The sequence below is a fragment of the Lampris incognitus genome, chromosome 20 (assembly GCF_029633865.1).
Source record: "Lampris incognitus isolate fLamInc1 chromosome 20, fLamInc1.hap2, whole genome shotgun sequence".
In the NCBI taxonomy this organism is placed as follows: domain Eukaryota; kingdom Metazoa; phylum Chordata; class Actinopteri; order Lampriformes; family Lampridae; genus Lampris; species Lampris incognitus.
The window spans coordinates 4,279,700-4,304,582 of record NC_079230.1 but is presented as its reverse complement, the minus strand read 5'-3'; the positions used below and the strand labels follow the sequence as shown (position 1 = coordinate 4,304,582).

Sequence of the window (24,883 nt, the reverse complement as noted above, 5' to 3'; positions counted from 1 at the left end):
TATTAGGCACACCTGTCCAACTGCTCGTTAACGCAAATTTCTAATCAGCCAATCACATGGCAACAACTCAATGCATTTAGGCATGTAGACATGGTCAAGACGATCTGCTGCAGTTCAAACTGAGCATCAGAATGGGGAAGAAAGGTGATTTAAGTGACTTTGAACGTGGCATGGTTGTTGGTGCCAGACGGGCTGGTCTGAGTATTTCAGAAACTGCTGATCTACTGGGATTTTCACGCACAACCATCTCTAGGGTTTACAGAGAATGGTCCGAAAAAGAGAAAATATCCAGTGAGCGGCAGTTCTGTGGGCGAAAATGCCTTGTTGATGCCAGAGGTCAGAGGAGAATGGCCAGACTGGTTCGAGCTGATAGAAAGGCAACAGTAACTCAAATAACCACTCATTACAACCGAGGTATGCAGAAGAGCATCTCTGAACGCACAACACGTCGAACCTTGAGGCAGATGGGCTACAGCAGCAGAAGATCACACCGGGTGCCTCTCCTGTCAGCTAAGAACAAGAAACTGAGGCTACAATTCGCACAGGCTCACCAAAATTGGACAATAGAAGATTGGAAAAACGTTGCCTGGTCTGATGAGTCTCGATTTCTGCTGCGACATTCGGATGGTAGGGTCAGAATTTGGCGTCAACAACATGAAAGCATGGATCCATCCTGCCTTGTATCAACGGTTCAGGCTGGTGGTGGTGGTGGAATGGTGTGGGGGATATTTTCTTGGCACACTTTGGGCCCCTTAGTACCAATTGAGCATCGTGTCAACGCCACAGCCTACCTGAGTATTGTTGCTGACCATGTCCATCCCTTTATGACCACAGTGTTCCCATCTTCTGATGGCTACTTCCAGCAGGATAACGTGCCATGTCATAAAGCTCGAATCATCTCAGACTGGTTTCTTGAACATGACAATGAGTTCACTGTACTCAAATGGCCTCCACAGTCACCAGATCTCAATCCAATAGAGCACCTTTGGGATGTGGTGGACCGGGAGATTCGCATCATGGATGTGCAGCCGACAAATCTGCAGCAACTGCGTGATGCTATCATGTCAATATGGACCAAACTCTCTGAGGAATGTTTCCAGTACCTTGTTGAATCTATGCCACGAAGGATTAAGGCAGTTCTGAAGGCAAAAGGGGGTCCAACCCGGTACTAGCAAGGTGTACCTAATAAAGTAGCCAGTGAGTGTATATCGGTGTCGGCATGGGTGATTGGCTAAAGAGTTTGAAAATATCCGCATATTGAAAATCCAATATCGGTACAGCCGAGCGGTGTGGCGGTCTATTCCGTTGCCTACCAACACAGGCATCGTCGGTTTGAATCCCCGTGTTACCTCCGGCTTGGTCGGGCATCCCTACAGACACAATTGGCCGTGTCTGCGGGTGGGACGCCAGATGTGGGTATGTGTCTTGGTCGCTGCGATAGCGTCTCCTCCAGTCGGTCAGGGTGCCTGATCGGGGGGAATAGCGTGATCCTCCCACGTGCTACGTCCCCCTGGTGAAACTCCTCACTGTCAGGTGAAAAGAGGCGGCTGGTGACTCCACATGTATCGGAGAAGGCATGTGGTAGTCTGCAGCCCTCCCCGGATCAGCAGAGGGGGTGGAGCAGAGACCGGGACGGCTCGGAAGAGTGGGGTAATTGGCCAAGTACAACTGGGACAAAAAAGGGGGAAAAATCCAATATTGTGCATAATTCATATTTTTTTCCGCCTCCAGTGTGGGAAGATGGCGGCGTGAATTCACGTTTGCAGCGGCCTCACCCAGCACCGCCCATGCAGTGTCTTTGTCCACGTCTGCATCTATGTTTGTCTTGGTTTGATGGCCGGGGGAGCTGGCGCTGGATCAGCTGGGAGAGCTTGGTCTGGTTTGTCCTGTGGGCAACGCCCAGGGACCAGGGCCCTGCCTGGAGCTGTGTCCACAGAGGTAACACCGAGGGCGGTCTGACAGGACACCGAAGCGGGGCAGGCTAAGCTAACTGCTAGCCCATACAGACCAGCAGTTACAAGAACACCGAGGGTGGTCTGGCAGCGGCCTTGCCTAGCCTTGACTATGTTTATAGTGTCATCGTGTGAAGTGCGGGGAGGTGTGTCGAAGGTGTCTGGCTGGGAGAGCTGGCATTGGAGGGAGCTTAGTCTGCTGCATCCCGTGAGCTCAAAGACCACAGTCCCGACCGGAGCTGCACCCGAAGAGGAAACACTGAGGGCGGTCTGACACGACGCGGAAGCGGGGCAGGCTAAGCTAACTGCTAGCCCATGCAGACCGGCAGTTCCGACAGTCATCCTGGCTGGTGTTCGTTCTCCTGGACAGTGATTTCTTTTTTGTTTAGTTTGGATCCATGTGTTAGTTTGGATATATGTGTTAGTTTAGATATATGTGTTAGTTTAGATATATGTGTTAGTTTGGATATATGTGTTAGTTTAGATATATGTGTTAGTTTAGATATATGTGTTAGTTTAGATATATGTGTTAGTTTGGATATATGTGTTAGTTTGGATATATGTGTTAGTTTGGATCTATGTGTTAGTTTGGATATATAGGTTAGTTTGGATCTATGTGTTAGTTTGGATATATGTGTTAGTTTAGATATATGTGTTAGTTTGGATATATGTGTTAGTTTAGATATATGAGTTAGTTTGGATATATGTGTTAGTTTTGATATATGTGTTAGTTTAGATATATGAGTTAGTTTGGATATATGTGTTAGTTTAGATATATGTGTTAGTTTGGATATATGTGTTAGTTTGGATATATGTGTTAGTTTTGATGTATGTGTTAGTTTGGATATATGTGTTAGTTTAGATATATGTGTTAGTTTGGATATATGTGTTAGTTTGGATATATGTGTTAGTTTTGATGTATGTGTTAGTTTGGATATATGTGTTAGTTTGGATATATGTGTTAGTTTAGATATATGTGTTAGTTAAGATATATGTGTTAGTTTGGATCTATGTGTTGGTTTGGATATATGTGTTAGTTTGGATCTATGTGTTAGTTTGGGTATGTGTGTTAGTTTTGATATGTGTTAGTTTGGATATATGTGTGTTAGTTTAGATATATGTGTTAGTTTAGATATATGTGTTAGTTTAGATATATGTGTTAGTTTAGATATATGTGTTAGTTTAGATATATGTGTTAGTTTGGATATATGTGTGTTAGTTTAGATATATGTGTTAGTTTAGATATATGTGTTAGTTTAGATATATGTGTTAGTTTGGATATATGTGTTAGTTTAGATATATGTGTTAGTTTAGATATATGTGTTAGTTTAGATATATGTGTTAGTTTAGATATATGTGTTAGTTTGGATATATGTGTTAGTTTAGATATATGTGTTAGTTTGGATATATGTGTTAGTTTAGATATATGTGTTAGTTTGGATATATGTGTTAGTTTGGATATATGTGTTAGTTTGGATGTATGTGTTAGTTTAGATATATGTGTTAGTTTGGATGTATGTGTTAGTTTAGATATATGTGTTAGTTTAGATATATGTGTTAGTTTAGATATATGTGTTAGTTTGGATATGTGTGTTAGTTTAGATATATGTGTTAGTTTAGATATATTATGTGTTAGTTTGGATATGTGTGTTAGTTTAGATATATGTGTTAGTTTGGATATATGTGTTCTTGTCTTTGTGTTGCACTGCTGTGGGAGTGTTTCTGATTCTGAGTGTATGCTGGTGTTGTGGTACCTGGTTTCGGTCTCGTGCGTTGGCGTATCTGAACCTCTGGATGTAGTAGAAGACGAGCCAGGCGAGGGAGATGATCATGAGGACGATGAAGGAGATGGACACAAACACCACGGAGGTCCGGCTCACATACTTCTGCAGGTTCCGCGTCCCGATGCTGATCGTCATGGTAACTGTCACGTTCCGGTCCAGCAGGGACACGACCTCACGGCCTTTGGGCTCTGGGATCATGATGGCCACCACCTCCCCGGTACCTGAGAGGACACACGAGCATAACTTACATCCAGTCGTTCACATCTACGAAACGTGTCCAAGGTTCAGTGAGTGGAATCTGGAGACATCTCTACAGGTGAGGCAGGGAAGTCTGCTGGGGTTGATTTCACAACCAAAAAAAAAATTAAAGTGCTGTGAGAAAATAAAACGTTTCTAAGATCCCTAAAATTTCTGATTGTAAAACGTTTTAAACTTACAACTCTGAAGCCTGACCTCTGCCCTCCAACAAGGAATAAAGTCACTAAGCTGTGGCTGCCTGTAAATGTCAGGCTTCAGGACCTGCGGACAAACCCGCGGCTTTAGAGTGGAAACCCAGCAGCATCTGGAATCTACAACCTGGAATCTACAACTGGAACCTATATCTGGAGTCTACATCTGATATTTAAGACTGGAATCTACAACCTGCAATCTACATCTGGAATCTACAACTGGAACCTATATCTGGAATCTACAACCTGGAATCTACAACCTGGAATCTACAAGCAGCTCATCAGACAGCTGGAGAGTTAGCCAAGTTGATTTCACCAGAATGTGATTCTCTGCTGCTGCTACGATATTCTGCTATGAGTCTGGAGACTGTGTGTGTGTGTGTGTGTGTGTGTGTGTGTGTGTGTGAGTGAGTGAGTGAGTGTGTGTGTGTGTGTGTGTGTGTGTGTGTGTGAGTGAGTGAGTGAGTGAGTGAGTGTGTGTGTGTGTGTGTGTGTGTGTGTGAGTGTTTGTGTGTGTGAGTGAGTGAGTGAGTGTGTGTGTGTGAGTGAGTGAGTGAATGTGTGTGTGTGAGTGAGTGAGTGAGTGAGTGAGTGAGTGAGTGAGTGAGTGAGTGAGTGAGTGAGTGTGTGTGTGTGTGTGTGTGAGTGAGTGAGTGTGTGTGTGTGTGTGTGTGATAACACAGAAATGTTTTTCAAAAGAAAAAAATAAATTCAGGTTAGCCTTGTGACTGTAGCCTGACTGCCAGTACACACACACACACACACACACACACACACACACATTTTTGAGATTGGGATAAAAATAAGGCATAACCACATTAATCTCAACACACACACACACAAACACACACACACACACAGTGATGTAAAGAAGTACTACGTGTCCTGCATCAGAATCTAAAAGGACAGTGAAGTCACCATCAACACGTGCAGGGGACACACCTTCTTTTTCTCCCATATTGATCATGCTACACTGATCATGCTACACTGATCATGCTACACTGATCATGCTACACTGATCATGCTACACTGATCATGCTACACTGATCAAGCTACACTGATCATGCTACACTGATCACGCTACACTGATCACGCCATAGTGATCACGCTACACTGATCACGCCACAGTGATCACGCTACACTGATCACGCCACAGTGATCACGCTACAGTGATCACGCTACACTGATCACACCACAGTGATCACACTACACTGATCAAGCTACACTGATCATGCTACACTGATCACGCCACAGTGATCACGCTACACTGATCACACCACAGTGATCACACTACACTGATCAAGCTACACTGATCATGCTACACTGATCACGCCACAGTGATCACGCTACACTGATCACGCCACAGTGATCACGCTACACTGATCACGCTACACTGATCATGCTAGTGATCACACCACACTGATCATGCTAGTGATCACACCACACTGATCACGCTACACTGATCAAGCTACACTGATCATGCTACACTGATCACGCTACACTGATCAAGCTACACTGATCAAGCTACACTGATCAAGCTACACTGATCTCGCTACACTGATCACGCTACACTGATCATGCTACACTGATCATGCTACACTGATCACGCTACACTGATCATGCTACACTGATCACACTACACTGATCAAGCTACACTGATCACGCTACACTGATCACGCTACACTGATCATGCTACACTGATCATGCTACACTGATCATGCTACACTGATCACGCTAGACTGTGAACAACAAATCCGTGTAGAAATCACAGAACCAAACAAAAGAAACCTCGCCACCGCTCACCAACAAGCTCGCAGCACACGTCATGTCAGTCAAAGCTACAAGCCTGGCCACCCGCGTCACCCACATCACCCATGTCACCCACGTAACCCGCGTCACCCACATCACCCGCGTCACCCACATCACCCATGTCACCCACGTCACCCGCGTCACCCACATCACCCGCGTCACCCACATCACCCATGTCACCCACATCACCCGCGTCACCCGCATCACCCATGTCACCCACATCACCCGCGTCACCCACATCACCCATGTCACCCGCGTCACCCGCATCACCCATGTCACCCACGTCACCCATGTCAATGATGAGCGACGACTGCAGGCTTTATGCAGTGCATTATATTTGGTGCTGCAGACACCATGTTGTTTTTATTTGAATGTTATATTCACAAGTGTTACTCTCAACCCTCTTATAGCCCCCAAAATAGCACCAAAATGTGCAGGTGGCATGGCGGTCTACCCCACTGCCTACCAACACAGGGATCGGCGGTTTGAATCCCCGTGTTACCTCCGGCTTGGTCGGGCGTCCCTACAGACACAATTAGCCGTGTCTGCAGGTGGGAAGCCAGATGTGGGTATGTGTCCTGGTCGCTGCACTAGCGCCTCCTCTGGTCGGCTGGGGCGCCTGTTCAGTGGGGAGGGGGAACTGGGGGGAATAGCGTGATCCTCCCACGCGCTACGTCCCCCTGGTGAAACTCCTCACTGTCAGGTGAAAAGAAGCGGCTGGTGACTCCACGTGTATCGGAGGAGGCACGTGGTAGTCTGCAGCCTCCCCCCCCTCCCGCCGTCGCCGCCGCAAACGTGACTTTGCACCGCCATCTTCCTACACCGGTACTGGGTGGGGCCGCTGTGAACGTGACTTTGCACCGTCATCTTCCTACACCGGAAGCGGAAAGCCTACCCCAGGAAGAGTCCCAGGAGCAGCTGGGGAAAACCGGTTGTAACTGGTCGTTTTCAGGGTGGTTGCACAAAAATAAAGGAATGGAAAAAACCTTCAAAACAAAGAATTTCATGAAACACGGACTTCCACAAGTTTCCTGGTTTCCCACAGGATGCAGATGATGATGAGGATGAGGATGATGACGAAGAACGTGCTCTCCATCTAGCCACAGCTAACCTGGCCACCAAACACCCGGCCAACACGCCGGCGTCCCGTCTCCAGCCAGAAGAAGCTTTATTCTGAACATCAGCAACATTTTAATCCCGACCTGGTTCCAGGTCCGCTGGTCTTCTACGCAGGAGACAAACCCAAACCAAGCAAACAAGCGGAACAAGCAAACAAGCGGAACAAGCAAACAAGCGGAACAAGCGGTTCCTCAACAGAACTTCCTGTTTACCACAGCACATGTGAGGCGGCGTGGGGATCGGTGTCACGTCCTGACAGGAAGCTGGTGCAACGTTCACACCGAGTAGAAACACCTGCTGATCCTCTTCGTTAAGAAACACAGTCAGCAAACTGAACCCAGACCTGGTCTGACTCTCCCGTACTCACATACTGAACCCAGACCTGGTCTGACTCTCCCGTATCCACATACTGAACCCAGACCTGGTCTGACTCTCCCGTATCCACATACCGAACCCAGACCTGGTCTGACTCTACCGAACCCAGACCTGGTCTGACTCTCCCGTATCCACATACCGGACCCAGACCTGGTCTGACTCTCCCGTATCCACATACCGGACCCAGACCTGGTCTGACTCTCCCGTATCCACATACCGGACCCAGACCTGGTCTGACTCTCCCGTATCCACATACCGAACCCAGACCTGGTCTGACTCTCCCGTATCCACATACCGAACCCAGACCTGGTCTGACTCTCCCGTATCCACATACCGAACCCAGCCCTGGTCTGACTCTCCCGTATCCACATACCGAACCCAGACCTGGTCTGACTCTCCCGTATCCACATACCGAACCCAGCCCTGGTCTGACTCTCCCGTATCCACATACCGAACCCAGACCTGGTCTGACTCTCCCGTATCCACATACCGGACCCAGCCCTGGTCTGACTCTCCCGTAACCACATACCGGACCCAGACCTGGTCTGACTCTCCCGTATCCACATACCGGACCCAGACCTGGTCTGACTCTCCCGTATCCACATACCGAACCCAGACCTGGTCTGACACTCCCGTATCCACATACCGAACCCAGACCTGGTCTGACACTCCCGTATCCACATACCGAACCCAGACCTGGTCTGACTCTCCCGTATCCACATACCAAACCCAGACCTGGTCTGACTCTCCCGTATCCACATACCGGACCCAGACCTGGTCTGACTCTCCCGTATCCACATACCGAACCCAGACCTGGTCTGACTCTCCCGTATCCACATACCGAACCCAGACCTGGTCTGACTCTCCCGTATCCACATACCGAACCCAGACCTGGTCTGACTCTCCCGTATCCACATACCGGACCCAGACCTGGTCTGACTCTCCCGTATCCACATACTGAACCCAGACCTGGTCTGACTCTCCCGTATCCACATACTGGACCCAGACCTGGTCTGACTCTCCCGTATCCACATACCGAACCCAGACCTGGTCTGACTCTCCCGTAACCACATACTGAACCCAGACCTGGTCTGACTCTCCCGTATCCACATACTGAACCCAGACCTGGTCTGACTCTCCCGTAACCACATACTGAACCCAGACCTGGTCTGACTCTCCCGTATCCACATACCGAACCCAGACCTGGTCTGACTCTCCCGTAACCACATACCGAACCCAGACCTGGTCTGACTCTCCCGTATCCACATACCGAACCCAGACCTGGTCTGACTCTCCCGTATCCACATACTGGACCCAGACCTGGTCTGACTCTCCCGTACTCACAGTACGTAGACAAGACACATGTAGAGAGACAGAGTGCTAGTGAGTGCGTGTTATTGTGTGTGTGTGTGTGTGTGTGTTTGTGTGTTAGTGAGCGTTAGTGTGTGTTTGTGTGTTAGTGTGAGTGTGTGTGTGTGTGTGTTTGTGCGTGGCAACAAGATTTGCAAAACTCCTGGTGCTAGTGCTGAACTGTCAACCCCCCCCCCCACACACACACACACTCACTAAAACACACACTAATACAGTAACACACACACACTAATACACTCTCACTAAAACACACACACACACACACACACACTGATTGAGCAGTCACTCACTAAAAATACACTCTTGGAATCAATGTTTAGCTTTCTCCCACTCGCTCACCTTCCCCATCTCTCACACACACACAAACACACACACACACACACAAACACACACACACACAAACACACACACACAAACACACACACACACAGAAAATGTTGTGCGTTTGTACAGAGAACAGCTGAAAGCTGCACAAAGTGAGACTTTCAATATGAACAGATCATCTGTAGTACAATACTCCATGTAGTGTAGTACAATACTCCATGTAGTGTAGTACAATACTCCATGTAGGGGAGTACAATACTCCATGTAGTGAAGTACAATACTCCATGTGGGGTAGTACAATACTCCATGTAGTGTAGTAGAACAACTCCATGTAGTGTAGTACAATACTCCATGTAGTGTAGTAGAACAACTCCATGTAGGGTAGTATAATACTACATGTAGTGTAGTACAATACTCCATGTGGGGTAGTACAATACTCCATGTAGTGTAGTACAATACTCCATGTGGGGTAGTACAATACTCCATGTAGTGTAGTACAATACTCCATGTGGGGTAGTACAATACTCCATGTAGTGTAGTACAATACTCCATGTGGGGTAGTACAATACTCCATGTAGTGTAGTAGAACAACTCCATGTAGGGTAGTACAATACTCCATGTAGGGTAGTATAATACTACATGTAGTGTAGTACAATACTCCATGTGGGGTAGTACAATACTACATGTAGTGTAGTACAATACTCCATGTGGGGTAGTACAATACTCCATGTAGTGTAGTACAATACTCCATGTGGGGTAGTACAATACTCCATGTAGTGTAGTACAATACTCCATGTAGGGTAGTACAATACTCCATGTAGTGTAGTACAATACTCCATGTGGGGTAGTACAATACTCCATGTAGTGTAGTACAAACCCCAGTCCCAGTGAAGTGGGGACGTGGTGTAAAAGGTGAATAAAAACAGAACACAATGATCTGCAAATCCTTTCCCACCTCTGTTCAGCTGAATCCACTACAAAGACCAGATGTTTAATGTTCACACTGATAAACTTTATTGTTTTTTTTTCAAATATTCCCTCATTGTGAATGTGATGCTGCAACACGTTCCAGAGCAGGTGGGACAGGGGCATGTTCACCACTGTGTTACACCACCTTTCCTTTTAACACCACCCAGTAAGCGTTTGGGAACTGAGGACACTACTTGTTGAAGCTTTGTAGGTGGAATTCTTTCCCATCCTTGCTGATGTACGACTTCAGTTGCTCACCAGTCCGGGGTCTCCGTTGTCGTATTTTGTGCTTCATAATGCACCACACATGTCCAATGGGAGACCGGTCTGGACTGAAAGCAGGCCAGTCCAGTACCCCCTCTCTTTTACTACGAAGCCCCGCTGGTGGACCACCTGCAGAATGTGGCTTGGCATTGTCTTGCTGACATAAGCAGGGACGTCCCTGAAAAAGACATCAGCATATGTTGCTCCAAAACCTGTATGTACCTTTCAGCATTAATGGTGCCTTCACAGATGTGCAAGTTACCCATGATGCCATGGGCCCTAACACCCCCCCATACCATCACAGATGCTGGCTTTTGGACTTTGTGCTGATAACAATCTGGATGGTCCTTTTCCTCTTTAGCCCGGAGGACACCACGTCCATGATTTCCAGAAACAATGTGAAATGTGGACTCGTCAGACCACAGCACACTTGTCCACTTTGGGTCAGTCCATCTCAGATGAGCTCGGGCCAGAGAAGCCGGCGGGTGGTGTTTCTGGGTGGTGTTGATATCTGGCTTTGGCTTTGCATGGTAGAGTTTTAACCTGCACTTGTAGATGTAGCGACCAACTGTGTTAACTGACGATGGTTTTCCCAAGTGCTCCTGAGCCCACCTGGTAATATCCTTTACACAATGATGTGGGTTTTTAATGCAGTGCGGCCTGAGGGGTCGAAGGTCAGGGGCATTCAGTGTTGGTTTTGGGCCTTGCCGCTTACGTGCAGAGATTTCTCGGGATTCTCTGAATCTTGTGATGATATTATGGACTGGAGATGATGAAATCCCTAAATTCCTTGCAGTTGTATGTTGAGGAACGTTGTTCTTAAACTGTTGGACTATTTGCTCACACAGTTGTTCCCAAAGTGGTGAACCTCGCCCCATCCTTGCTTGTGAACGACTGAGCCTTTCGGGGATGCTCCTTTTTTACCCAATCAGGACACTACCCTGTTTCCAGTTAACCTGTTCACCTGTGGAATGTTCCAGACAGGTGTTTTCTGAGCATTCCTCAACTTTCCCAGTCTGTTGTTGCCCCTGTCCCAGCTTCTTTGGAACGTGTTGCAGGCATCAAATTCACAATGAGTGAATATTTGCAAAAAAACAATAAAGTTTATCAGTTTGAACATTAAATATCTTGTCTGTATTCAACTGAATATAGGTGTGAAAAGATTTGCAAATCATCGTATTCTGTTTTTATTCACCTTTTACACAACGTCCCAACTTCACTGGAATTGGGGTTTGTACAATACTCCATGTAGAGTAGTACAATAACTCCACATAGTGTAGTAGAATACTCCATGTAGTGTAGTACAATAACTCTGTGTAGTGTAGTAGGATAACTCTGTGTAGTGTAGTACAATAACTCCACATAGTGTAGTAGAATACTCCATGTAGTGTAGTACAATAACTCCGTGTAGTGTAGTAGGATAACTCTGTGTAGTGTAGTGTGTAGTGTAGTAGGATAACTCTGTGTAGTGTAGTGTGTAGTGTAGTAGGATAACTCTGTGTAGTGTAGTAGGATAACTCCGTGTAGTGTAGTGTGTAGTGTAGTAGGATAACTCTGTGTAGTGTAGTGTGTAGTGTAGTAGGATAACTCTGTGTAGTGTAGTGTGTAGTGTAGCAGGATAACTCTGTGTAGTGTAGTGTGTAGTGTAGTAGGATAACTCTGTGTAGTGTAGTGTGTAGTGTAGTAGGATAACTCTGTGTAGTGTAGTGTGTAGTGTAGTAGGATAACTCCGTGTAGTGTAGTGTGTAGTGTAGTAGGATAACTCTGTGTAGTGTAGTAGGATAACTCCGTGTAGTGTAGTGTGTAGTGTAGTAGAATAACTCTGTGTAGTGTAGTAGGATAACTCTGTGTAGTGTAGTGTGTAGTGTAGTAGAATAACTCTGTGTAGTGTAGTGTGTAGTGTAGTAGAATAACTCTGTGTAGTGTAGTAGGATAACTCTGTGTAGTGTAGTGTGTAGTGTAGTAGAATAACTCTGTGTAGTGTAGTAGGATAACTCTGTGTAGTGTAGTGTGTAGTGTAGTAGAATAACTCTGTGTAGTGTAGTAGGATAACTCTGTGTAGTGTAGTGTGTAGTGTAGTAGGATAACTCTGTGTAGTGTAGTAGGATAACTCCGTGTAGTGTAGTGTGTAGTGTAGTAGGATAACTCTGTGTAGTGTAGTGTGTAGTGTAGTGTGTAGTGTAGTGTGTAGTGTAGTAGGATAACTCCGTGTAGTGTAGTGTGTAGTGTAGTAGGATAACTCTGTGTAGTGTAGTAGGATAACTCCGTGTAGTGTAGTGTGTAGTGTAGTAGAATAACTCTGTGTAGTGTAGTGTGTAGTGTAGTAGGATAACTCTGTGTAGTGTAGTAGGATAACTCTGTGTAGTGTAGTGTAGTAGGATAACTCTGTGTAGTGTAGTAGGATAACTCTGTGTAGTGTAGTGTGTAGTGTAGTAGGATAACTCTGTGTAGTGTAGTAGAATAACTCTGTGTAGTGTAGTGTGTAGTGTAGTAGGATAACTCTGTGTAGTGTAGTAGTGTAGTGTAGTAGGATAACTCTGTGTAGTGTAGTGTGTAGTGTAGTAGGATAACTCTGTGTAGTGTAGTGTGTAGTGTAGTAGAATAACTCTGTGTAGTGTAGTGTGTAGTGTAGTAGGATAACTCTGTGTAGTGTAGTGTGTAGTGTAGTAGGATAACTCTGTGTAGTGTAGTGTGTAGTGTAGTAGGATAACTCTGTGTAGTGTAGTGTGTAGTGTAGTAGGATAACTCTGTGTAGTGTAGTGTGTAGTGTAGTAGGATAACTCTGTGTAGTGTAGTAGAACGGCTCGTACTGCTCATCGTCCTGGGAGTCAAGTCAGTTTTATTTGTGTAGCCCGGCATCACAAACACAACAGTTCTCCTTAAGCAGACACACACTGCTCCTCCCCCTCAGCTCATCGGGACCGTGGTCCAGAATAAAGATGGCCTCCCTCCCCGCGTTGCAACACCGTGGATGAGCCTCTCCCGCAGCTCACGAGCTGAGGCATCTTCCTCTTCTCCCCGTGGGCTTCATCACACCGCCCTCGTCTCCGCTCGTGAGCTTCGCATGTGCTTCGTCCACGGTTTCATAATACGGGGAGGGAGAGACGCCATCCCACATAGCAGACACATGTGGGCCTAATCCGGGCCACTTTTGGTACCTACGGCTCAGTTACGGCACTGGCAACTCTTGTGTGGGCCAGACGTGGCCCAAATGTCATAAGCCGGGCCTAACTTGGGTTACAGCAACTGTTGTGTGGGCCAGATGTGGCCCAAATGTCATAAGCCGGGCCTAACTTGGGTTACAGCAACTGTTCTGTGGGCCAGATGGGCCCAAATGTCATAAGCCGGGCCTAACTTGGGTTACAGCAACTGTTGTGTGGTCCAGACGTGGCCCAAATGTCATAAGCCGGGCCTAACTTGGGTTACAGCAACTGTTGTGGGGGCCAGACGTGGCCCAAATGTCATAAGCCGGGCCTAACTTGGGTTACAGCAACTGTTGTGTGGTCCAGACGTGGCCCAAATGTCGTAAGCCGGGCCTAACTTGGGTTACAGCAACTGTTGTGTGGGCCAGACGTGGCCCAAATGCCATAAGCCGGGCCTAACTTGGGTTACAGCAACTGTTCTGTGGGCCAGATGTGGCCTAAATGTCCTAAGCCGGGCCTAACTTGGGTTACAGCAACTGTTGTGTGGGCCAGACGTGGCCCAAATGTCATAAACCGGGCCTAACTTGGGTTACAGCAACTGTTGTGTGGTCCAGACGTGGCCCAAATGTCGTAAGCCGGGCCTAACTTGGGTTACAGCAACTGTTGTGTGGGCCAGACGTGGCCCAAATGCCATAAGCCGGGCCTAACTTGGGTTACAGCAACTGTTCTGTGGGCCAGATGTGGCCTAAATGTCCTAAGCCGGGCCTAACTTGGGTTACAGCAACTGTTGTGTGGGCCAGACGTGGCCCAAATGTCATAAGCCGGGCCTAACTTGGGTTACAGCAACTGTTGTGTGGGCCAGACGTGGCCCAAATGTCATAAGCCGGGCCTAACTTGGGTTACAGCAACTGTTGTGTGGGCCAGACGTGGCCCAAATGTCATAAGCCAGGCCTAACTTGGGTTACAGCAACTGTTCTGTGGGCCAGATGGGCCCAAATGTCATAAGCTGGGCCTAACTTGGGTTACAGCAACTGTTGTGTGGGCCAGACGTGGCCCAAATGTCATAAGCCGGGCCTAACTTGGGTTACAGCAACTGTTCTGTGGGCCAGATGGGCCCAAATGTCATAAGCTGGGCCTAACTTGGGTTACAGCAACTGTTGTGGGGGCCAGACGTGGCCCAAATGTCATAAGCCGGGCCTAACTTGGGTTACAGCAACTGTTCTGTGGGCCAGATGGGCCCAAATGTCATAAGCTGGGCCTAACTTGGGTTACAGCAACTGTTGTGGGGGCCAGACGTGGCCCAAATGTCCTAAGCCGGGCCTAACTTGGGTTACAGCAACTGTTGTGTGGGCCAGACGTGGCCCAAATGTCATAAGCCGGGCCTAACTTGGGTTACAGCAACTGTTGTGTGGGCCAGACGTGGCCCAAATGTCATAAGCCGGGCCTAACTTGGGTTACAGCAACCGTTGTGTGGGCCAGACGTGGCCCAAATGTCATAAGCCGGGCCTAACTTGGGTTACAGCAACCGTTGTGTGGGCCAGACGTGGCCCAAATGTCATAAGCCGGGCCTAACTTGGGTTACAGCAACCGTTGTGTGGGCCAGACGTGGCCCAAATGTCATAAGCCGGGCCTAACTTGGGTTACAGCAACTGTTGTGTGGGCCAGACGTGGCCCAAATGTCATAAGCCAGGCCTAACTTGGGTTACAGCAACTGTTCTGTGGGCCAGACGTGGCCCAAATGTCGTAAGCCGGGCCTAACTTGGGTTACAGCAACTGTTGTGTGGGCCAGACGTGGCCCAAATGTCGTAAGCCAGGCCTAACTTGGGTTACAGCAACTGTTCTGTGGGCCAGACGTGGCCCAAATGTCGTAAGCCGGGCCTAACTTGGGTTACAGCAACTGTTGTGTGGTCCAGACGTGGCCCAAATGTCGTAAGCCAGACGTGGCCCAAATGTCGTAAGCCAGGCCTAACTTGGGTTACAGCAACTGTTCTGTGGGCCAGACGTGGCCCAAATGTCGTAAGCCGGGCCTAACTTGGGTTACAGCAACTGTTGTGTGGTCCAGACGTGGCCCAAATGTCGTAAGCCGGGCCTAACTTGGGTTACAGCAACTGTTGTGTGGGCCAGACGTGGCCCAAATGCCATAAGCCGGGCCTAACTTGGGTTACAGCAACTGTTCTGTGGGCCAGATGTGGCCTAAATGTCCTAAGCCGGGCCTAACTTGGGTTACAGCAACTGTTGTGTGGGCCAGACGTGGCCCAAATGTCATAAGCCGGGCCTAACTTGGGTTACAGCAACTGTTGTGTGGGCCAGACGTGGCCCAAATGTCATAAGCCGGGCCTAACTTGGGTTACAGCAACTGTTGTGTGGGCCAGACGTGGCCCAAATGTCATAAGCCAGGCCTAACTTGGGTTACAGCAACTGTTCTGTGGGCCAGATGGGCCCAAATGTCATAAGCTGGGCCTAACTTGGGTTACAGCAACTGTTGTGTGGGCCAGACGTGGCCCAAATGTCATAAGCCGGGCCTAACTTGGGTTACAGCAACTGTTCTGTGGGCCAGATGGGCCCAAATGTCATAAGCTGGGCCTAACTTGGGTTACAGCAACTGTTGTGGGGGCCAGACGTGGCCCAAATGTCATAAGCCGGGCCTAACTTGGGTTACAGCAACTGTTCTGTGGGCCAGATGGGCCCAAATGTCATAAGCTGGGCCTAACTTGGGTTACAGCAACTGTTGTGGGGGCCAGACGTGGCCCAAATGTCCTAAGCCGGGCCTAACTTGGGTTACAGCAACTGTTGTGTGGGCCAGACGTGGCCCAAATGTCATAAGCCGGGCCTAACTTGGGTTACAGCAACTGTTGTGTGGGCCAGACGTGGCCCAAATGTCATAAGCCGGGCCTAACTTGGGTTACAGCAACCGTTGTGTGGGCCAGACGTGGCCCAAATGTCATAAGCCGGGCCTAACTTGGGTTACAGCAACCGTTGTGTGGGCCAGACGTGGCCCAAATGTCATAAGCCGGGCCTAACTTGGGTTACAGCAACCGTTGTGTGGGCCAGACGTGGCCCAAATGTCATAAGCCGGGCCTAACTTGGGTTACAGCAACTGTTGTGTGGGCCAGACGTGGCCCAAATGTCATAAGCCAGGCCTAACTTGGGTTACAGCAACTGTTCTGTGGGCCAGACGTGGCCCAAATGTCGTAAGCCGGGCCTAACTTGGGTTACAGCAACTGTTGTGTGGGCCAGACGTGGCCCAAATGTCGTAAGCCAGGCCTAACTTGGGTTACAGCAACTGTTCTGTGGGCCAGACGTGGCCCAAATGTCATAAGCCGGGCCTAACTTGGGTTACAGCAACTGTTGTGTGGGCCAGACGTGGCCCAAATGTCATAAGCCAGGCCTAACTTGGGTTACAGCAACTGTTCTGTGGGCCAGATGGGCCCAAATGTCATAAGCCGGGCCTAACTTGGGTTACAGCAACTGTTGTGTGGGCCAGACGTGGCCCAAATGTCATAAGCCGGGCCTAACTTGGGTTACAGCAACTGTTCTGTGGGCCAGATGGGCCCAAATGTCATAAGCTGGGCCTAACTTGGGTTACAGCAACTGTTGTGGGGGCCAGACGTGGCCCAAATGTCATAAGCCGGGCCTAACTTGGGTTACAGCAACTGTTCTGTGGGCCAGATGGGCCCAAATGTCATAAGCCGGGCCTAACTTGGGTTACAGCAACCGTTGTGTGGGCCAGACGTGGCCCAAATGTCATAAGCCGGGCCTAACTTGGGTTACAGCAACCGTTGTGTGGGCCAGACGTGGCCCAAATGTCATAAGCCGGGCCTAACTTGGGTTACAGCAACTGTTGTGTGGGCCAGACGTGGCCCAAATGTCATAAGCCGGGCCTAACTTGGGTTACAGCAACTGTTGTGTGGGCCAGATGTGGCCCAAATGTCATAAGCCGGGCCTAACTTGGGTTACAGCAACTGTTGTGTGGGCCAGACGTGGCCCAAATGTCATAAGCCGGGCCTAACTTGGGTTACAGCAACCGTTGTGTGGGCCAGACGTGGCCCAAATGTCATAAGCCGGGCCTAACTTGGGTTACAGCAACCGTTGTGTGGACCAGACGTGGCCCAAATGTCATAAGCCGGGCCTAACTTGGGTTACAGCAACCGTTGTGTGGGCCAGACGTGGCCCAAATGTCATAAGCCGGGCCTAACTTGGGTTACAGCAACTGTTGTGTGGGCCAGACGTGGCCCAAATGTCATAAGCCGGGCCTAACTTGGGTTACAGCAACTGTTGTGTGGGCCAGACGTGGCCCAAATGTCATAAGCCGGGCCTAACTTGGGTTACAGCAACTGTTCTGTGGGCCAGATGGGCCCAAATGTCATAAGCCGGGCCTAACTTGGGTTACAGCAACTGTTGTGGGGGCCAGACGCGGCCCAAATGTCATAAGCCGGGCCTAACTTGGGTTACAGCAACTGTTGTGTGGGCCAGACGTGGCCCAAATGTCATAAGCCGGGCCTAACTTGGGTTACAGCAACTGTTGTGTGGGCCAGACGTGGCCCAAATGTCATAAGCCAGGCCTAACTTGGGTTACAGCAACTGTTCTGTGGGCCAGATGGGCCCAAATGTCATAAGCCGGGCCTAACTTGGGTTACAGCAACTGTTGTGTGGGCCAGACGTGGCCCAAATGTCATAAGCCGGGCCTAACTTGGGTTACAGCAACTGTTCTGTGGGCCAGATGGGCCCAAATGTCATAAGCTGGGCCTAACTTGGGTTACAGCAACTGTTGTGGGGGCCAGACGTGGCCCAAATGTCATAAGCCGGGCCTAACTTGGGTTACAGCAACTGTTCTGTGGGCCAGATGGGCCCAAATGTCATAAGCCGGGCCTAACTTGGGTTACAGCAACCGTTGTGTGGGCCAGACGTGGCCCAAATGTCATAAGCCGGGCCTAACTTGGGTTACAGCAACCGTTGTGTGGGCCAGACGTGGCCCAAATGTCATAAGCCGGGCCTAACTTGGGTTACAGCAACTGTTGTGTGGGCCAGACGTGGCCCAAATGTCATAAGCCGGGCCTAACTTGGGTTACAGCAACTGTTGTGTGGGCCAGATGTGGCCCAAATGTCATAAGCCGGGCCTAACTTGGGTTACAGCAACTGTTGTGTGGGCCAGACGTGGCCCAAATGTCATAAGCCGGGCCTAACTTGGGTTACAGCAACCGTTGTGTGGGCCAGACGTGGCCCAAATGTCATAAGCCGGGCCTAACTTGGGTTACAGCAACCGTTGTGTGGACCAGACGTGGCCCAAATGTCATAAGCCGGGCCTAACTTGGGTTACAGCAACCGTTGTGTGGGCCAGACGTGGCCCAAATGTCATAAGCCGGGCCTAACTTGGGTTACAGCAACTGTTGTGTGGGCCAGACGTGGCCCAAATGTCATAAGCCGGGCCTAACTTGGGTTACAGCAACTGTTGTGTGGGCCAGACGTGGCCCAAATGTCATAAGCCGGGCCTAACTTGGGTTACAGCAACTGTTCTGTGGGCCAGATGGGCCCAAATGTCATAAGCCGGGCCTAACTTGGGTTACAGCAACTGTTGTGGGGGCCAGACGCGGCCCAAATGTCATAAGCCGGGCCTAACTTGGGTTACAGCAACTGTTGTGGGGGCCAGACGTGGCCCAAATGTCATAAGCCGGGCCTAACTTGGGTTACAGCAACCGTTGTGTGGGCCAGACGTGGCCCAAATGTCATAAGCCGGGCCTAACTTGGGTTACAGCAACCGTTGTGTGGGCCAGACGTGGCCCAAATGTAATGAACCGGGCTTGACTTGTGTTATAGCACACACACAAACACACACTCTGTTATGACAGGGTAGCCATTGCAGGTCCTTTCTATTTCATTCTGTGGCGGAGGTGCCGCTCACAGCGTTACTTCAGGAAACCACAGCACCCGTCTGAATACGAACATCTTCACGTAACGCTAGCTTATCCTTATCAACATCACTTGACGGCTCTTCTGCACAAACGCACTTCCTGTCTGTAACGTCGCACCACCACGCGACCAGGTGTCCGGGGATAACACCACCCATGTCTGTTTTGGGGGGATTTTTGACTTTCACAACACCCGTTCTGTCGTCTTCTGGGTCAGAGGGACCCACAACAGTGTTTACCAGCAGAGAAAAGACGCCACGTGATCTTTTTTTTCAACCGGACGACTTCTCCTACACCGACGACCCACCCCAACATTAGAAGGAGGGGAACACCCTTGTTCCTCATATTCCATGAGAGCTGTTCACCACTGGGGGGCTGAGGCATGGCTGGGTCACGTGTGACCCTATAAAAACGAGGGGTGTCCACCGGTTAAATGCAGTCTTTCTGCACTGTGAAGAGGGACACTCCAGATAGTCACAGTTTGTGATGATAGACAGCTTGGTTCTTCATGCAAAATAGATTTAGGGTCCATCCATCCACCCAGCCATCCATCCATCCATCCATCCATCCATCCATCCATCCACCCAGCCATCCATCATCCAAACCGCTCATCCTACTCTCAGGGTCGCGGGGATGCTGGAGCCTCTCCCAGCAGTCATTGGGCAGCAGGTGGGGAGACACCCCGGACAGGCCGCCAGACCATCACACAGCCCCCCCCCCACCACCACCACCACCCACACCCACACCCCTAGGGGCAATTTAGTATGGCTGATTCACCTGACCTACATGTCTTTGGACTGTGGGAGGAAACCGGAGCCCCCGGAGGAAACCCACGCAGACACGGGGAGAACATGCCAACTCCACACAGAGGACGACCTGGGACGACCCCCAAGGTTGGACTACTCTGGGGCTCGTACCCAGGACCTTCTTGCTGTGAGGCAACTGTGCTAACCACCGTGCCGCCCCAGTAGATTTGGGGTTTAAAATTAAATTGCTTTAATTTAGAGGTTAAAGGAAGGCTGGTCATAAATGACCCTCGAGACCAGGGCGGCTACAGAATGTGTGGACAACACAAGGGTCAAGGTTTCTGTCATCACATCCTATCACACATGTCCGTGACTTGTTCCTGCAGCGGAGCAAACAATTCCGTCCTGGATCAATAACACTTCACGGCAGAGGGAAGTCCCTCTGGTGTGAACCAGTCGGCTGTAAAAGACGTTTTGGACCTTCTGCCAGTGAACCTACAGAGCCGTCTCTAGTGTGAAGGGTTGTTTCCACTAACCGAGGCAGAGCTTTGTTTTACAGGGCTGCTGTGGGCACCAGCAGGTGGCGGTTTACTGTTTTTTATGATTCTGGTTTTGTACTGGAACTATCCTGCGTCTCTGTTGGGTCTCTGCATAGCTTACAAGATGAGGGGCTCCTCGTGAAGACAAGACACTATGTATGTATGTCTCCGTCGGTCTATCTAGGTACACCGATCAGCCAAAACATTAAAACCACCTGCCTAATACTGTGCAGGTCCCCCTTGTGCCACCAAAACCGCTCTCACCCGTCAAGACATGGACTCCACAAGACCTCTGAAGGTGTCCTCTGGTATCTGGCACCAAGACGTTAGCAGCAGATCCTCTAAGTCCTGTAAGCTGCGAGGCGGGGCCTCCTTGGACCAGACTTGTTTTTCCCGCACATCCCACAGATGCTGGATCAGATTGAGATCTGGGGAATTTGGAGGCCAAGGCAACACCTTGAACTCTTCATCACGTTCCTCAAACCCTTCCTGAACAGTGTGTGCAGTGTGGCAGGGAGCGTTATCCTGCTGAAAGAGGCCACTGCTATCAGGGAATACCACTGCCATGAAGGGAATACCACTGCTATCAGGGAATACCACTGCCATGAAGGGAATACCACTGCCATCAGGGAATACCGCTGCCATGAAGGGAATACCGCTGCCATCAGGGAATACCACTGCCATCAGGGAATACCGCTGCCATGAAGGGAATACCGCTGCCATCAGGGAATACCGCTGCCATGAAGGGGTGTACCTGGTCTGCAGTGATGTGTTGGTAGGTGGTACGTGGTCAAAGTAACATCCATATGAATGCCAGGACCCAAGGTATCCCAGCAGAACATTGCCCAGAGCATCACACTGCCTCCACCAGCTTGCCTTCTACCCATAATGGTGCCATCTCTTCCCCAGGTAAACGACATACACACACCTGACCAGCCACATGATGTAAAAGAAAACGTGATTCATCAGACCAGACCACCTTCCTCCACTGCTCCATGGTCCAGTTCTGGTGCTCACGTGTCCATTGTAGGAGCTTTCGGTGGTGGACAGGGGTCATCATGGACACCTTTTCTCCCCCCCCCCCTTCTCCCCAATTGTATTCGACCAATTACCCCACTCTTCTGAGCCTTCCCGGTCTCTGCTCCACCCCCTCTGCTGATCCGGGGAGGGCTGCAGACTACCACATGCCTCCTCCCATACATGTGGAGTCGCCAGCCGCTTCTTTTCACCTGATCGTGAGGAGTTTCACCAGGGGGACGTAGCGCAGGGGAGGATCACGCTATTCCCCCCAGTTCCCCCTCCCCCCGAACAGGCGCCTCGACCGACCAGAGGAGGCACTAGTGCAGCGACCAGGACACATACCCACATCCAGCTTCCCACCGGCAGACACGGCCAATTGTGTCTGTAGGGACGCCCGACCAAGCCAGAGGTAACGTTGGGATTCGAGCCGACGATCTCCATGTTGGTAGGTAACGGAACAGACCGCCACGCCACCCGGACGCACCAGCATTAATGTTTTCAGCAATGTGAGCTACAGCAGCTCTTCTGTGGGATCGGACCAGACGGGCTAGCCTTCACTCCCCACACACATCAATGAGCCTTGAGCACCCATGACCCTGTCACGGTTCACCGGTTGTCATTTCCTGGACCACTTTTGGATGGTACTGACCACTGCATACCAGGAACAGCCCACAAGACCTGCCGTTTTGGAGATGCTCTGACCCAGTCGTCTAGCCACCACAGTTTGGCCTTTAGTCACTCAGAGCCTTACACTTGCCCATTTTTCCTGCTTCCAACACATCGACTTCCAGAACTGACTGTTCACCTGCTGCCTAACATGTCCCACCCCTGGACAGGTGCCATGGTAACAAGATAATCCACGTTATTCACTTACCTGTCAGTGGTTTTAATGTTTTGGCTGATCAGTGTAGGTCTGCACTTTCATCTGTCAGTTGTCGTTTCACCTGTCATCCATCTATCTATCTACCTATCCTCTTATCTGGCTGGCTGAGTTTGTATGTATGCATCCATCTATCATTACTCAATCTATTGATCTGCTAGTCTGCCAATCTATTCATCTCTCCATCTTTCAGTCTATCTGTCTTGCTGTTGATCGATTCATCTGTCAGTGTCTGTTTATCCATCTTTCAGCTGATCTTTCTGTCTGTCCATCTTTCAGGTGATCTTTCTGTCTGTCCATCTTTCAGCTGATCTTTCTGTCTGTCCATCTTTCAGCTGATCTTTCTGTCTGTCCATCTTTCAGTTGATTATCTGTCTGTCCATCTTTCAGTTGAGCTATGTCTGTCCATCTTTCAGCTGATCTGTTTATCCATCTTTCAGCTGATCTGTCTATCCATCTTTCAGCTGATCTGTTTATCCATCTTTCAGTTGATCTGTTTCTATCCATCTTTCAGCTGATCTGTCTGTCCATCTTTCAGCTGATCTATCTGTCTGTCCATCTTTCAGTTGATCTGTTTCTATCCATCTTTCAGCTGATCTGTCTGTCCATCTTTCAGCTGATCTGTTTATCCATCTTTCAGTTGATCTATGCGTCTATCCATCTTTCAGCTGATCCTTCTGTCTGTCCATCTTTTAGTTGATCTTTCTGTCTGTCCATCTTTCAGCTGATCTTTCTGTCTGTCCATCTTTCAGCTGATCTTTCTGTCTGTCCATCTTTTAGTTGATCTATCTGGTTGTCCATCTTTCAGCTGATCTGTCTGTCTATCCATCTTTCAGTTGATTATCTGTCTGTCTATCCATCTTTCAGTTGATTGTCTGTCCATCTTTCAGTTGATCTATGTGTCTGTCCATCTTTCAGCTGATCTATCTGTCTGTCCATCTTTTAGTTGATCTATCTGGCTGTCCATCTTTCAGCTGATCTATCTGTCTGTCCACCTTTCAGCTGATCTATCTGGCTGTCCATCTTTTAGTTGGTCTATCTGGCTGTCCATCTTTCAGCTGATCCGTCTGGCTGTCCATCTTTTAGTTGGTCTATCTGGCTGTTCATCTTTCAGCTGATCTGTCTGTCTATCCATCGTTCAACTGATCTGTCTGTCTAGCCATCACTGGCTGAATCTGTATCTGTCCATCTGGCTGTCTTGTCTGTTCATCTACGCGTCTGTTGACCTGTCAGTCCATTTATCTATGCAGTTCTCGGTCTGTCAGCCTATCCGTCCGTCCGTCCATCTTATCAGGCGTGTTTTCGTCAGTGCTGGGTACCTGGATGTGGCATGGTGATGGTGTCGTTGGCGTTGGTCGAGCCCACGTTGAAGATGACGACGGCGGAGGCGTTCTGGCCGGCGGCGTGGCGGATCTTGTCCTTGTAGGTGCAGTTCCCCTGGGCGATGAGGGCGATCCACGGGCCGGCCGGAGCCGGCACCGAGAACCGCGTGTTCGCGTCGCACGCCTGCCTGTCGTGCGGGGCGGCGGGCAGGGCCACCACCCCGCGGGCGTCCCGCTTCAGGGAGTGCTCCCCGTAGCGGCCGCACTCCGTCTTCTCGGTGCGGAACTCGGCGGTGGCCGGGTCCACGTAGGTGATGTTGACGAAGGCGGTGTACCACTCCTCCCGCTCGGCCACGGTGAAGTCCAGACACAGGAGGTGCACGAAGCAGAAGGAGAGGAGCCACGTCGAGAGGGCCAGGCTGCGGCACGCCGCGGTCAGCGACGCAGCCATGATCCCCCCGCCCTCCTCTCCCCGCCCCGCTCGGTTAACGGAACCGTCCCCGTCGGCTGCGGCCCTGGTGGCCCTGGCGGCGGCGGCGCGTCTACCCCACCATGCGGGACCAGCCGCCCGTCGAGGTTTGCTGGTTTCTCGCCCCTCCTCCCCCTCGCTGCCCTCTTCCCCCCCCCCCCCTCCCGTGTGTTTTCACTCCCTCCCGCCCGCCTCCCCTCGGCTCCGCGGCACAGCGGACGACGCGTTAGCGTTAGCCGTTCCCATTCCCGGCGCTCCGGGAGAACAAAACAAGCGCCCGCCGCGCGGCGCGGCGCACCTCCCCCGCCGCTCGAGACGCTCGGACGGCGCGTCGAAGCCTCGCGGACGGGCCGCGCGCGGTAGTCTGGTCGAACGAGCCGCACGTCCCTCGACGCGGAGCAGATGGAGCGGCTTGTTTTGACGGAGCTGTGCGTGTGTGTGT

The 24,883-nt window shown here is 50.1% G+C and overlaps 1 protein-coding gene across 1 annotated transcript in view; it reads right to left on the bottom strand.

The window, feature by feature from the left end:
• LOC130130729 (RING finger protein 150-like) overlaps positions 1-24,540 on the bottom strand; it is a 29,277-nt gene extending 4,737 nt beyond the window's left edge. Inside the window, exons 1-2 of the mRNA XM_056300521.1 lie at positions 23,970-24,540; positions 3,707-3,957 (exon numbers count right to left, since the gene is read on the bottom strand). Of these exons, the coding sequence (XP_056156496.1) occupies positions 3,707-3,957; positions 23,970-24,423 (705 nt within the window). The 5' untranslated portion in view covers positions 24,424-24,540. The remainder of the gene's footprint in view (positions 1-3,706; positions 3,958-23,969) is intronic.
• Positions 24,541-24,883: the final 343 nt, after the last annotated feature.